This window comes from Pelmatolapia mariae, linkage group LG22, assembly GCF_036321145.2.
Source record: "Pelmatolapia mariae isolate MD_Pm_ZW linkage group LG22, Pm_UMD_F_2, whole genome shotgun sequence".
Lineage (NCBI taxonomy): Eukaryota > Metazoa > Chordata > Actinopteri > Cichliformes > Cichlidae > Pelmatolapia > Pelmatolapia mariae.
The window spans coordinates 5794684-5810633 of NC_086245.2; the positions used below are offsets into that span (position 1 = coordinate 5794684).

General features: G+C 43.5%; 1 protein-coding gene across 1 annotated transcript; it reads right to left on the minus strand.

The window, feature by feature from the left end:
- Positions 1–4964: 4964 nt before the first annotated feature.
- Positions 4965–6312, minus strand: LOC135932769 (collagen alpha-1(V) chain-like; the record flags this gene model as incomplete). Its single annotated transcript, XM_065470441.1, has 4 exons — positions 4965–4976; positions 5449–5685; positions 5850–5918; positions 6226–6312. Coding segments are annotated over 4 exons (405 nt in total), but the record flags the coding sequence as incomplete, so codon positions are not given.
- Between the last annotated feature and the right edge of the window lie 9638 nt (positions 6313–15950).

The window sequence follows — 15950 nt, forward strand, 5'->3', positions numbered from 1 at the left end:
TGTGTGTGTGATCACCTGTGTGTACACCTGTGAGCATGAGCGCGCTTGTATTTAAAAGGTTCCTTAATGTAATGATCTGCTAGAGGGTGTGGGGGGCCACAGTCCCATCCTCCAGGGCATGAAGCAGGTATGGAGGAGATCAAAACTCCAGACATCCAGAGGCCCCCAGAACACAAGAGACCAAGGAAGACCAACAGAGGGGCAGCCGCGCCACTGTCCCAGAAAGAGCTGAGGAGAGTCCCAGATGAGGGATCACTCAGCAGCCGCGGAGCAGAAGCCAGGGGGGGTTGCAGTGACGTGCCCGTGAGCTCCGCCGGCAGCCAGCTGTGCCTGAGTGACCGAGCCCCAGGCCGAGAGGCCGAGGGCACCCCACCCCCGAAGTGGCCCGAGCGAGCCCCAGGTTCCAGGCCCCGATAAGCAGCCACCAAGGAGTGAGCCGGTGTGTACCCGGACGCCCACCCCCGGACACAAAGAACCACCAACGCATCGATGTCTGAGGGCGTCCGCCACCGGCAGGGGAAGTGGTGGGGGGAGATAGGCCTCCAAACCTTGGAGGGCCTGAGATGTCCCCAGAGAGGTGGCGTCTGATACCCAACCTGACATATAGACACAGACATACAGGCACACTCAAATACAAACATCCATTCCCACCCTCATGCTCTCATAGGCAATTACTCCACACTCAACCAACGTGGAGACAGACATAAAGAGACGCTGTACACACAATCACACTCCCCAAGCGTACTCTAAGAACCGGGTCTAGGTACCCCTGCCCCTGGAGGGGGAAACTGCACCCAGACCCAGGTGGTGTTACCCTTTTCCCTGCAGTGGGGAGAAGCAGACTGCCCCGACTCCGCAGCAGCAGAGAGGCCCCACACCCCAGACCCCAGTCGGACGGCCAACTCCTCCTCCTAGCCCCCCCGCTCCAGCAGGCCGCAGAGACCGGGGGTGTGTGAAGACTCCAAACCTCCCTCTACCCGCTCATATGTAGTGTTGATGTATATGTGTTCTAAGGTGCAATTAAAACCCAGGAGGGCATGGAGCTACCTGCCAGAGAGCAGCAGGTAGGCGCATAGCCCCTCCTGATAGCCCTCAATGTCTACGTGTATTTAAAATTGAGAGGTGGGCAACGACGCCAGGGGTGAGGTGTACACCCTGATGGTAATTTGGAGTCCGTGTTGTGAGCCCACCCCCAAGATCCTATATGTATGTGTTATGAGAGTGTGAGTAATGTGAATGTCTAAGTTGTGAGATAAAATTGAGGCAGAGGCAGCCAGAAGGGGACAGAGGGGGGGGATGCCTCCTCTGCACCCTGGTGACACACCCCTACCCCAAGGCCCTGCATGTGTGGGTGATTGTGGTGGGGCGGGAAGAGGGAGGCAGCTGGAGATGGGGAGGGAAGAAAGGGAGGGGCAAGTGACCCCTCCCTGGGGCCAGCTTCCCCGCTGACCCCAGTAGGCACCCCCATGCTCTGCAACCCGCCAGGGAAAGGGGGCCCAGGCCCATCCGGACCAGGGCCCAGTGCAGCAGCGCCGCCCGGCCCCACAGAGCCCGGGACAGCCCACCCGACCCCACTACAGAGAAAACTGCACCCACCCCATCATCCACTCATCTTCCAGACTACACAAGACAATAGACGCCCAGGCTGAGATCTTCCTCCACCTCTCCTATATCTCCCCCTCCTGCAGAGAGAATTCCTGAGGAGAGGAAAGCTCCTGCAAGATGTGACAACCTCCCCCACCAGTTGAAGAGTCCCCCAGGTGGCTCGATGCACTGGCGGCGCCCTGCGCCAGGACTGGGCCCCCATATACCCACCCGCCCACAACCCCAGCAACACACCAACCAGGACCCAAGCCCCCGAGGCCCGGCCAGGGCCCCAGCCCAGAGACGGAGCGCCCCCAGAACCTCACGCCCGTCCCGGACCCACCCAGGGGCAGCCAGGCTACCAGGTCAGTAACCCACGTCCGTCAGCACAGACCCTCCCCTAGCCCCGCTGCACGCAGCCACGAGGAAACCGTCACCTAAGAGCCAACAGAGCCCTTAATTGGCCATGACCGCTACCCCGGGTTGAGCCCCCCAAGGAAGATGCTCCTGGGGAACCCCCCGACGCCCTAAGCCTGTCCCTACCCCCACACCAATCACAACAGTAAAGGTGGGACCAAACTATGACCCCCCACCCCCACTAGGTGATGGAGCTGATCAAAGGAGCCCAGAGCAATTGATCTGATGTGGTGGCAGAGGCTGTATCAAGACTAATGTAATCTAATAGATAATTTCTATACTGGTTAGAATTAAGATTATTTTTATTTTTCCAGTTCATGAGGACTGTTTTCTTGGCTATGCATAGGGCAGTGAAAACCATGTGGGCTATATTCTTTTCTGAAGTGACATTATCTAAGCTGCCCAACAAACACACTAAAGGAGAAGTTGGAATGTTACATTTCAGACACTTCGATAAGTCTTCACATATCTCATGCCAAAACTTCTGAACTGGTGGACAGAACCAAAGAGCGTGGATATAATTGTCCAGTGAATTGGTTTGGCAGTGTGAGCAGTTGTTGGTAGACGTAAAGCCCATCTTGAACATCCGATGACCTGTATAGTGCACTCTATGTAGTATTTTGTATTGAATTAATTGAAGACTGGGATTTCTAATTAGATGAAAGGTTTTTAAGCAAATCTGAGACCAGAAGTTTTGGTCTAAGTTAACTGATAAATCCGCTTCCCATTTTGCAATAGGAAGTGATATTGATTCATCTATTTTAGAAAGCATTCTGTATATTTTGGATAGTAATTTGGGGGTTTTAAGAGTAAGAAATTGAACCACACTTGGTGGTGTTTGTAGTTCAACTTGACCCGGTTTAAATTTCTTTTTTACTATGGATTTAATTTGTTGATATTCTAAAAATCTTTTCTTGTTGATCCCATATTGTGTAACTAGTCTGTCAAATGAAATAAATTCTGTTCCTTCTAGTATATGTTCTAAATATTTGATTCCTTTACCACTCCAATCTGAAAAGTTTATCATATTATTGTTTTGTAATATGTCAGGGTTGTTCCAGATAGGTGTACGTTTGCATGGGATTAATGAAGACTCTGTCAACTTCAGAAACTCCCACCATGCTGTCAGAGAGGAGCTAATGTTGACGCTTTTGAAGCATTCATGTCGTTGAATGTTTGAGCTGATAAATGGTAGATCTGAAATCTCTAGATTATTGCAAAGTGCTTGTTCTACATCTAGCCAAGGTTCATCTAAGAGGGTATGTTTTAGCCATCCTGAGATAAATTGGAGCCTGTTGGCTAAGAAGTAGTGCTGAAAGTTAGGTAGTTCTAATCCTCCTTTATCCTTGGTCTTTTGTAGTGTTTTTAAGCTTATACGTGGGGGCTTATTTTTCCAAAGGAATTTGGACATATATGAATCTAGAGATCTGAACCAATCTTGTGGCGGTTTAGTTGGGATCATTGAGAATAAATAATTTATTTTTCTCTGAGTGACACAGCTGGGCTTGTCTTGGTTTTAGAAGTTTAAATACAGCCGCTGAGAGGAGGAGAGAAAAACAATAACGATGCCAAAATCTGTCTGTGAAAAAGTCGAGCAAAGAAAAACTGAGGTTTCTGTTTTTGTCTTTATAAAAAGTGAAGCTAGCAGCTCTCAAACAATCCTGTCTTTTACTCAAAAACACATAAAATGTCTGAAAGCATTTTGAAATAATTACTTGCAGAGAACAAAGTTAAGCTAACGAGGTTAACGAGTTAATCCCAGTTCTTTAAAAGTCTGTGACTAGTGATGAAACCAAACTGATTCTGATCTAAATAAAGAGGAAAACAGAGGCATAATTTCAGAATGGCCACAAGATGTCGCTGTTTCACCTTCTAGTAACAAATAGAAACAGCAATCACTAAAGTAGACCGCAATAAATAATTAATGGAGAGCACATAAACAATTTGAGGATATTTTGTTATATTACCAAGACATAAATTAATATTGTCACCAATGCAGATTATGCTACTGAGGATTTGGGGAAAATACATTAAAGTAAAAAAACAAAACATGAAGCTGATTCAGAAGATAAATTAATAACAAAATGCACAGAAATAAAAACATAATTACCAAGAAAACCTGTAGAGCTCTAAACTGCTAAATAATAAAGCATTTAAAATACATTATTAATAGAAATTATTCCCCATGTTGTTGCCTATGAACAAGTACTTTGACAAGTCAGAGCAGACGTGGTTAGCTCTTTTCTTTATATAAAACAGCTGACTCAAGTTGCACCCTCTCTAAGAATAAAACAGCTAAACACTTCATAAAATCCTCTAAATGTTCCTCTTATGTTTTGCAGCTACATGTGAAACTGTGTGTCATCATAGTGTAATTAGTGATTGTTCTCAAATTTAAAACACCTTTCTGAATTCTACAACCTCAAAGATAACATGAAATACTGTCTCTTTGTTATTGATGAGGAAAGTGACACAGTTTGGGGTTAAACTCTTGTGCTTCCTCCAACAGCTCAGTCATACGACATAAAACTCCAACCTCTTTGTGACTATGAGTAAAAAAGTGGCCGCTGGAAACTTATGAGTGAACATTTTTGATGTCAAGGTGACCGCCTGCTGTGAGGGGAACTGTCTCCAACCAATCGCAGTCCGACTTGGACCGACTGCAGTCACTCTCAGACAGATTGGTGAAGGTTTGCCAATAATGTCTGCTTCATCTAGAAACACAATTTGCCAAGATGCTGCATTAATCTGAGTCAGTCTGCATCGATGAGCTCGTCTGTTTTGTGTTTCTTTGCAAAGAGCAGACTCGACTTATCTGGGAGCATTTCTGGTTTAAACTACACAAAGTCTCAGATCTCCTCTCATTTCTTCATGTTTGTCTTGCTTGGAGTCAGGCTTGCTTTACATTTTAAGTGGTCAAAGTTTTTCTTTGCACATCGTCTACTTTTTCACTTACTTTCAGTTCACCCTTGTACCTGAGCATTATCAGAGGAAACAGATCAGAAAACAGACAACTCCAGGCACACAGTTTGTTGTTTGCCATTTCTTAAACGGAATCTATGAAAAATGTAAAAAATGACCCACTTTGACAGACAGAAAATATTATTAGTTTATATAATATTATTATATAAACTACAGCAGCAGCACCTTGATGCACCAAAGTTGCTTAGAAGTTTTCAGCTGACTGTGAGAGGTCGTAGACCTGCTCTCTGTCTGCAAAGCAACCATTTCCAAGGTAATGTGATGGCAATAATTTAATTTTTTCTACTGTGACTGTAACATCACAGAAGAAAAGGTAGTTTAATTTACTAGGACTGGATGAGGGTCAGACTAACTCTGGACCATCATCATTGATGGTCCAGAAGAAAGATGTGACAGCTCTCCATAACCTTCAGTAACACAGAGCCTTTAACAGGTCTGGATGTAGTTTTGTGTGTGTGAACTCACAGAGCAGCCATCGATCAAGGCTTTGATGTACAGGTTGGTCTCATAGCTCAGCTCCTCGTCGTTGGCACCCAGGAAGTGCAGCGCCCTTTGGTAGTTGTTCCTGGCACTTTGGTCGGCCCAGGCCACGGAGCGGTGGCAGTGGTAGGTGAGGTTCTGACGGGCCTGGATGCTCAGGAGGCGCAGGAAGCCCAGCTGGACCACGCCCACGGGCTCACCATTAGAGTTGACGTAGGAGAACTGGGAGGAGGAGAACAGAGAGGAGAGGAAAGGATTTAATGATAAGACAACAAGCAGCAAGGAGGAAAAGTGTAAGAGCAAAAGAAAAGGATGCAAACAAACGAGGGAAAGAAGGTTAAACAGGTCAAGCTAAGAACTAAACTATTAAACTTTTAATTACTAACCTTACTACCAGTGGAAAACTGACTGTACCACGATCCTGGAGTCTCTTTGTCCCAGGAGCTCATCTCCACCTGTGACCACAATGATCCACGTCACACATTATAGTTAAAGTTTCATTTAACCTGTTTTCACACAGACAGATAAAAACACCTTTTTTTTAACCTGGACGGCAAATTTCCTCAACATTACTGCTCTGACATCTTAGTTTTATTATAAATGTTAAATAATTTTTTTTCTTAGATAAAATGAGAAAATAGAAACCACCACAAACGCTTCAGGAACCCAAACATGTTGGAAATTTAACCAAATTATTATTAGTTTAGTTAATAAACCTGTTTTTTGACACAGTTGTTGTTTTTTCCAGATTGCTGGACTGACCGTGTTGACGTCCTTGCTCGGGTACAAACATGTCTCTCCAGTAGTAAAATTACAGAAGACCTTGAAGGAGTCTCTGGAGCAGGGGTATCAAACGTACGGCCCGCGGGCCGGATCAGGCCCGCAAACAGGTTTAATCCGGCCCGTGAGATGATTTTGTAAAGTATAAAAATGAGCTGCAATTTTTCAATAAAGAAACTGCTGTTCCAATTGTGTCCATTGGATGGCGCAATAGCAATTGTGAGCTACTTTGTTTTGCCCGCGAAATTTAAACCTGATGTGCTTTGGCACCCTCATTGCCCCAATATGTCTCTGTCAAAAAAGAGAAAAGTGGATGCAGAGTGCAGAGTGTTCCAAGAAAAATGGTCATCCTCCCATTTATTCACGGAAGTGAATGGGAAAGCTGTATGTTTGGTGTGTTCCCAGCATGTTGCAGTGCTGAAAGAATATAACCTCCGTTGCCACTATGTGAGTCTTCATGCCGACAAATATGACAACTTTCAAGGACAGCGGAGAAGAGAGAAGGTGAATGAACTGTTGGCGGGCTTGAAGAAACAGCAGTCTGTGTTTACTCACAGCCGAGACATCAGTGACGCTGCAGTGAAAGCTAGCTACCTCATTGCTAACGAAATTGCACTAGCTTCAAAACCATTTAGTGAGGGTGAATTTGTAAAAACATGTATGATGAAGGCATCGGAGATTGTGTGCCCTGAAAAGCGCCAGGCCTTTGCAAATATCAGCCTGACAAGAAACACAGTTGCCGACAGGATCTCTGATCTTTCAGCGGATTTGGACAGCCAGTTGAAGCAAAAAGTAAAGTCATTTATTGCGTTTTCAGTTGCAATTGATGAAGGCACGGACATTACAGATGTTGCACAACTGGCAATTTTCATCCGCGGAGTTGATGACACATTGACCGTCACCGAGGAGTTCGTGGAGTTGGTACCGATGACAGATACAACGACCGCAGCTGATATTTTCACCGCACTCGTCAGCGCGCTGGACAGGGTTGGAGTGGACTGGTCCCGCGCTGTCAGCCTGGCTACAGATGGTGCGCCCTCAATGATCGGGAAGAAAGCAGGCGTTGTAAAAAAAGTTCAGAGATAAAGTGCAATCTGCAAATGGAGGACGTGATTTTTGGACTTTTCACTGTATTTTGCACCAGGAGGCTTTGTGTTGCAAGTCACTGAAAATGGATAACATCATGAACAGTAGCGGTTTTAGATACCGGCGACACGGGCGGTTGCCCGGGGCGGCATCGTGGTGGGGGCGGCATCACGGGTATCGGCAAAAAAAAAAAAAAAAAAAATTGCTCGTACTCATGCTGCCCCGACATCAGCCAGCACAAATCGGGAATGTCGTAGGCACCGATCGGGTTTCTATCGCCCATTTGCTGGGAGTAAGGGCGCTCTCCGTTTGCGAGGTGCGCCTCCTGCGGGGCGGCGCGGGATACTCTGGCTGGCTGGAGCAGCATCTAATAACCAACTGGCAAAATAAAACAAAATAAAAACAAACCAACAAACAGGAAAGCACCAGACATTATGATACAGACTTATAATTTGCACCGATGTTTTTTCAAAATTCTATACGCGAAAAGTGAGCGCGAGAGCCCTCGGTGGGCCTGCGTGCTGCTGAAGTCAAAGTAAACTTTATTGTCATCTCCGCTACATACAGTCCAGTATATAGAGAGACGAGACGACGAGACTCCAGTTACAGCAGTGCAAGTAAACGAACAATAAATATTTAAGAGTAAAAAAATAAATATACACCTTAGGACTCGGGGTAAAGGGATCAATAACAATTTAAAATGTATATTTTGTATATTTGTCATATCATATTTTGTTGATTTAAAGTCTCACACACAACCCATTTTTAAAGTTTAAAAAAAAGAGAAAAGAAGAGGAGGAGTGTAGCGACTTCCACAGTCGCTAGAGGCCGGGGATTGAGCCTGCCTATTTGCCTGACGCGCTGTCAACTTTACGCAATAATGCCAGAGGTGGAATTGCTTGCTTGTTTATTAAAGTGCTTGAAAAGTTTACAGAGCAATGTGATCGGCTCGCGATTCAAACTCTTAAAACATCACAGCTCTAATGCAACAAGGGGAAACTCGTTGTGCTGCGGTCAACAAAAACTACAGCTACCCAGCCCTCCTCTCTGTCAAAATCAAACCAGTGAAAGACAGACTGACAACGCCCTCTTAATGTCACCGCTAGCACCCACGTGACTCCCGTTACACATCACCATAGCAACCAAACAAATGAAAACCCAGTGATCATTAAAATTCAATACATTTAATTATGGCTCCTACAAGGAGAAACGAGCAAAAGATACAGGTAAGCAGATGTGTCATTGGATAATGGCAGGTCATGTATCCTATAACATTAAGAATCAGAACACTTTCTTAATCCCTAAGGAAATTATGTGGGTTACAGTTCCTCCAAGAAGAAATGGTAAAAATAGTAACAGTAACAGACTAAACTCCAAACAATATATACAATAATATAATATTAATTAGTCAGTGTCAATTGTTGATTTGTCCTGTTCCCATTGTATGACGAATTATGATGTCTGTTTAGTAGCCGTTTGCATACTATGCATACTCTCTCTCTCTTCATATGTATGTGTGTGTGTGTGTGTGGGGTGGTGGGGGGGGGCGCCACAGGGAATGTTCGTCCAGGGCGCCAAACAGGCTAGGACCGCCACTGGTGGCAGCACTCACTTGCTCTTGTTGTTTTTCTTGCTCGGTGCCTTCTTCACTGTAAAACAAACTGAGCTGGCAGTGACTGCATCGTCTGCATCCATCCAAAGTACACAGACTTTGTTTTAGAAGTTTGTCTGATGTTAAATCAGAATAAATTATCGGTCACTTCAGAGCTCCAACACTCCCAAACCCTGTCATGTTGATACTGTTGAGATGACTTTTTCTTTTTTGGATGAATAGAAATCTCTGTGATTTTATTCATTGGCTTCTACTGTTGCTTTATTTTTTGCTGTTTTCTCATTCATCCAGATTCTTGTGTACCGACATATTTAAACACTTTTTGACACAGATTCTGATGAGTGGAAAAAAGTCAAAGCTTTGTGTTTTCTCATCATGCTGTTTCCTGTCTCCTACTGTTGGAGCCATGCTGCATCACATACTCTTTATCTTAACCTTCACTTATCCCTACATGGCCTCTAAAACCCCTCTCAACCTCCCCGTGGAAATCTAAGCTCCTCCTCATGCGTTCTTCCTCTTGCTTTCGTGTTCCTTCCATCTGTCTCAGTACTTTGATGAGGAGCACAATGACCATGAATACCCCTATTATTATGAGGAAACAACAGGCTTTCCCTCCTTTTTCGCGCCCCCCTCTCCCCAACCTGGGGCCCCCAACCAACAGGTAAAAAGGGAGCGAGAGTGAGGGAAAACACGAGCAGGGTTTGTGGAAGGGAGGGAGAATGAGAGGGAGAGAGAGGCATTTAAACCATAACTGGCTCATAATCCATCATGTATTATTAGGTTTATAAGTGCTGGGGTGTAATCTAAATTTTTAGACATGATTCATAAATTTTTTGTTTTATTTTTGCCTCTCTCTCTCTGCACTCGTTACTCCACGCCCCCTTTTTGTTTTATTACATCAGCTTCTCTCGTTAATCCAGACTGAGCGCTAACATGTCATTACCTCCATCCCCATCACACAGGATTATTTATCATTTACATGTTGTCATATATGTTGTGTGTTCACATGTGGCCAGGTGGGGGCACTGGGGCAGTGAGGGTGCAGCTGTGTTGTTTTATTTAGGTTACAAATGACGTCAAACACCTTCAAAAGGAGATTTTTTAATGAATCGCTGTAAGATGAAGTTAATAGCCTCACAGGTTTGATAATCATGTAAACTGGACTTAAAGAGAGCGTTAAGATATTTAAAATTCTTCTCTCTATGTTTTGGATTACAGTTATTACAGGTTAGATTACAGATGCAGTGGATTTCATGATGTTTGTCATGTTACCAGATACTAGGTGTGGTTTGTCATACATTGGGTAATCAGCTGGTAATCACAGCACAGCATCATTATTTCACTTACAGAAGCTTTCCTGTGATCGCTCACTACATGGAGTTTAATGACACACACATACACACACACACACACACACACAGAGCATCTTTGATGTCCTGTTACTGTTTTGCATGATTAATTCGTTGTCTGGGAGGATGTTACCGCATGCACCTACTGTACTTCTGCACCACCAGTTTCTACATCAATAATGTGCACCTTATCCTGCTGTTACGAGAATGTCAGTGCACGTGATTGTGTTAGTAAATGCATTCATGGTTGTTCCCCTGACCTTTGTGAGGAGGGTATATTCCCCTGTTTTCTCTTCATAACGTATTTTTGTAGGTGATTGTTTCTGAATACATTTTTGATTTGCATGTATTTTATTGTAGCAGCATGGTGGTAAGAGTCATTGATCTACACAACTTTACACTTTGTGGTTTTATGTGACTAACACGCATTTGCATGCCAGACTGCCGTCCCTGCATCTTCTTTTGCATGACTAAACTGCAGCAACCTTCTCTTACAGTTTGCTCGGTGCATTAATCACAACACAGCAGGTTTGGTATCAGCGTTGTGTATGTTTGTGTGTACCTGTGTGTAATGTTCCCTCTAATTTTTCATGTGTCTGAGCGAACACACAAACTCTCTGAGCGATCCCTTGGACCACTGTGAGCGACATCAGACGTGTGCACTGTGGTCACGCCAGCATCGAATCCATCCAAGTTACATGGTTTATTAAAATAATCAAATCACAGCATTTACATTTATGTTAGACTATTTTTAAACTGCTTCAGCCCATTTACAATGAAAATGTAAAAAAAAATCTAGCCATTGGCCTGTGTAGTATGTTAACACTATTGGAAGTAAAAATAACTTGAACTCCAATTTCGAAAACACAACTTTCTTTTTTTCTTTTTATAAAGCTCTGACTTGTATTATGAGTATGAGTCTGTGGTCTGGGACAGAGTCCTGTAACTCTCTGTCTGCAAAATATAGTATATAATGACCAATGTTGGGCAATTAATTATATAGTTACTTCTTCAAAAAAGTAACTCAGTTTGGCAAACAACAAAGTTTTTTGCAGCTATTTTTTTTTTAAATGCAACCAATGTATTTTTAAATAAACATTTCAAACTATTTACAGAACAATCAGCTGTTCTGCATCAAATTTGATGCCACACAAATTATTTGTGCCACTCCAAAAAATAATTTCTGTCCACTATGAGATAAAGGAGAACAACAGCCTGATACCTGCAGGCCTGACAACAGGAGATGTATCACTCCTGTAACACCTGTAACATTCAGCAGTCGCCTCATTGTTCTGACACACACAACAAAACTATTGACTACACTACACACTGACTACACAAGATTTGCGCTAAACGTCTCAAATCTCTCACATCTCAAAGCACCGCATCAACTCCTAAAACTTCCCCCCGTTTCTTAACAACTAGATGCCACGTTGCCATACCATTTTTTGATTGGTCGACATGGTACTTTTTTGGACGAATAGGAAAGAGAGAGGGGGTGGGGGTTTGTTTTTGCTCACAGGCTTTCGAGCCTTTTTTCTTATAAAACGCCGTTTTTACCGTTTCTTCCCGCAGTAAATATAAACAACGATAGTATTCAGGAAGAAAACCAAACATTACATATATTTTTATCATAACTCTGGTTTTACGTGGCTTATCAACACAATTTAAAAACTGGTATAAAGTCCACACTTTTTCCGTCAATTGTTCCGTCTCTCCTGCTCACATCTCCAATGGTTGTGCACGTTGTCATTAACGTGGCTTCACTCCACATCAGCCAGCCGCTTTGCTAGCTAAAACTCCGGTGTCGGCACAGGACGCTGTCATAGCCTGTCAACCACGTTGATTAGCTGCATATATACGAATGTGAATCGCATTATTGGCTGGACTATGGGATAAGGTGGCATCGTTCTAATCCCACACGGGAGCAGCCAGTCACTTACTGACTAACACTGCAAAACAGAATTGTTAAAGTATTCATTTTAATTTCAATTCAGGTTAGATTTTTTTTTGTGCGCAACGCAGATTTTCTGTGCGCAGAGACCGTGCCAGCAGTGCGCAATTGCGCACGTGCGCAGCTTAGGGGGAACATTGCCTGTGTGTGTATGTGTGAGTGTTTTGCAGCCAGCTTTACCTGCCCGATCACGCTCTCAGTGCCTCTGCCAAACCACAGCCTCAGTTCTTATTAGCACAAAGATGCTGCTTTGTTATTTAGTATTGGGAATGGCATTATTGGAGAGATCAGCAAAAACAAACTCAAATAAATTGGTTCATAGACATGAAATATTTCATATTGTTTGGCTAGCTTGGTGTAAATTCCGATTTAATGCTTAAGTGGTGTCAGTGTGCTTCTGTGCTGTATCCAGTAATGCCTGTACAGTCTCAGTAAATCATCCGAGCCTTAGCCATCTTTATGTCATTGTTTCTCAAAACATGCGTTCTTGTCTTTCTCTCTCCTTCTGTCATCCCTTGTTTGTGCTTTTCATCCCCCTCCCCATCTCCGTGTATCTTTGTCATCTTCCACTCTCTCTCATTGTCTTTGTCCATATTCACGTTTACATACAAATTAACATCTCAACCAAACAATAATCACGGATATTAGAAGAAGGCACTCACTGAGAAAGCAGCATCTGCTAAACCCACACTTATAAAAACCAAGCCCACTCCAGCTAAACCCGTCAAGTCTGGATCATATAAACTCGTCATCAAGCCGCCTATGCCCACCAAAGCTTCCAAGTCCTCCAAAGCAAAGCCCACTGCAGCAGATGTCCTCCTGTCTAAAATCAAACCAACCAAATCTAAGCCCACAGCTGCCCCAGCAAAGAATGGCAACGGTAAAACTGGCGCTGTGAAGAAAGCAAATGGTAATGCAAAAGCTACAACTGGAGCCAAACCAACACCTCAGGTCAAAGTAAATGGAAATGGCAATGGTAAGGTTGTAGCTGAGAAGAAAGCTCCTGTTACCTCGAAGGCTAGCAGCAATGGAAAAGCCACAACAGAGAAGACAGCCAATGGAAACGGCAAAACGGCCACCGATGTTAAAGCAAAAGGTAACGGCAATGGTGGGGCTAAGGCTAATGGCAACCACAAAACTACAACAAAAATTCAAACAACTGTGGTCAAAGCCACCAAGGCACCTAAACCCACCAAAGCATCAAAACCAGGACCTACAAAATCTGCAGCCACTAAAGCTCCAAAAGTAAAAACCCAAAGCAAGGCAGACGTCAAAGACGTTAAAGCTGTGACCAAAGTCCCCCCGGTGAGCAAACGGCTGAATAACTTCGTCAGGGATTCCCCCCCGACGAAGTCAGTTGCAACATCTGCCCCAGTCCGACCGACTCCACCCAGACCCACAAGAGTCAACAAAGTACCGGATATAAAATCGCTCCACAAACCTTTCCCACCGTTTGGCAAAACAGCGCTGAGCGGAACTGGAGTCCCACCGAAGAAAGTTACCAACCGTTATCAGCAGGTACAGCAGGAGGCCGATGTTTGGGTTGGAACAGCCCGAGTCGTATGTCCCATCTTTCCGATCTCTTTTCCAGATCTTTCCATCATCCAGGATCTGCAGCAAAAGTTTTATGAAACCTTTTTTTTCCTGCTTTCTTTTGTGAATTCTTTGAACTTTCAGTAATTTTGATGCAAATCCTCGATGATGCAAAATCTGGCCTTCAGAATGGAAGCTGGTTCATACCAAGCTGTCTGTTCATATATCATATGATCTCCATGATCACGCCAACTTCTACATATGATATGGTACAGCGGTGCAAAGTGAAGCATGGCTAATCGAACGGTTTCACTGTTCTTTACTTCACTCCTACCTTCAAGCTGCTGAAACTGGATGTCAGAACATAAACGCACTCCAGCCCTCTGTTTCTTTCTTTCCGGGGAAACCTTTAACATACTGGTCTAATGAATGAGCATGGATTGCTATGGCACATAAATGCAACACATACTATCATATTTGACACACTTGCAACACATCAGACCTCCCTGTCACTCTGTCCTCTCTATGTTTTGGTTGTTTTTTGCGTACCTGTGTTTTCTCCCTGATCTCCGTCTCCCTGTCTGCTGTCATATTTTGTATCTCATGTGAGTAAAGCAGCTTCACAGAACTTTCCATCATGCTTTGCTTAAAATCAGAATTTCAGTAAATGTTCATCGAGGTGGAGACACGTGAGGTGCATGCTCTGGAAAGCAGTGATCGACTTCACTGTGTCGTGTTCTGTGAGGCTGTTAAATGGGGTTGTTTCACTGTTGTCTCATCCTGAGGTGAAACTAGTTCATCCCAGAGCATCATGTTATGATGTTTTCACCTGGTGGGATGGCTAGAAGCTCTCAGTTCTACCACCAATACGAGCATATTTCACCCTTTCTTAAGTCTTGGCTTGTGAGCTTTAAAAAGCAAAAATGGTTCAGCGAAGAAATGAAAAGAAATCTCACCACAGTTATCTCAATGACTCTCTAAATCTTGCGTAAGGCAACATTTATAGTCACTGAGATTCTGAAACGACCTGAAATTTCTTTTCAAAAACGGTTCTTTAAACTTTAAACATGTGAGTTGCAGCTAAAAAGCTCTTTGCCTTTGCCAACCACAGTTTCATGTCTCATTTCTTCTTTTAACTCATCATGAACCAGAAGCAGACTTTGAACTAACCACACTCTCTCAATCGAATTTGCTTACTTCCTCCCTGCTCCCCCACTTCCTGTCAACTTGACCAATTAGGATGTAGACACTGAATATTCTGAGGCTGGCCACACCCCTACAGAGACTGATTATTACTATGAGGAGACCTTCACACAGCCAGAGGGTGAGGTGGTTGGACAAGAAGAAAACGCTGTACAGGTAAAAAGAAGATAACACACTTATCAGAAACACACATCAAGTCAAGCTAGAGTCCACAGAACAGCTTAAACTTGACATGCGAATTAGAAATATACCAACAGCAAAGCTGAAAATAAACACACAGAGACAAAAAGAAGACGAGTGGTTTTAATAAAACCTCCCTGAGGATGATGTGATTCCTGTGTGGTGGTGAGCCCAGTCTTTGTAGTGTAACAAAGTAGTTTAAGCTCTTTGTTTTTCCGTTTACTTTTCTAACCACTCATCACTGTTTTGTTGGCATCGATGTCACGTGACAAGACATAAGAAAAACCTCTTTCAAAACAGAATGCACCGCAATCATCTGAGTGTACCATCGGATATTTTTACGTGGTTCCCGTTTTTCCTAACAGCAAGAATCCCGTTTTGTTCTCATCTCGAGATCCATCATTGTCGTTATCTCGACATAAGAACAAACATCTTGTGAAAACAGGATCCACATAAGGATATTTGATATGTGCTTTCAACCAGAGCAAAAAAAGAGATGAATTAAATGCATTCTTGTTTGAGAGAAAATCTAACTGTACTAAAGATGTAGTCTAGATGATTTGCAAATTCATCACATTTTTGATTTTGTTTTGTTTTCCAGTTTCGATTTTTGCCACATTTTCTTTTCAGGATATGATTTAGAAACCAAATATCGACATTATTCATAATTATCAGGGAGGGTGTGTCAGATATATTAATGCAATGTGGATTTTTTTATATTAGAAAACTTTGCAGTAAATTCACTGGATTCTTGTTTGTTATTAAACTTACATGGTAAGTAAAAAAAAAA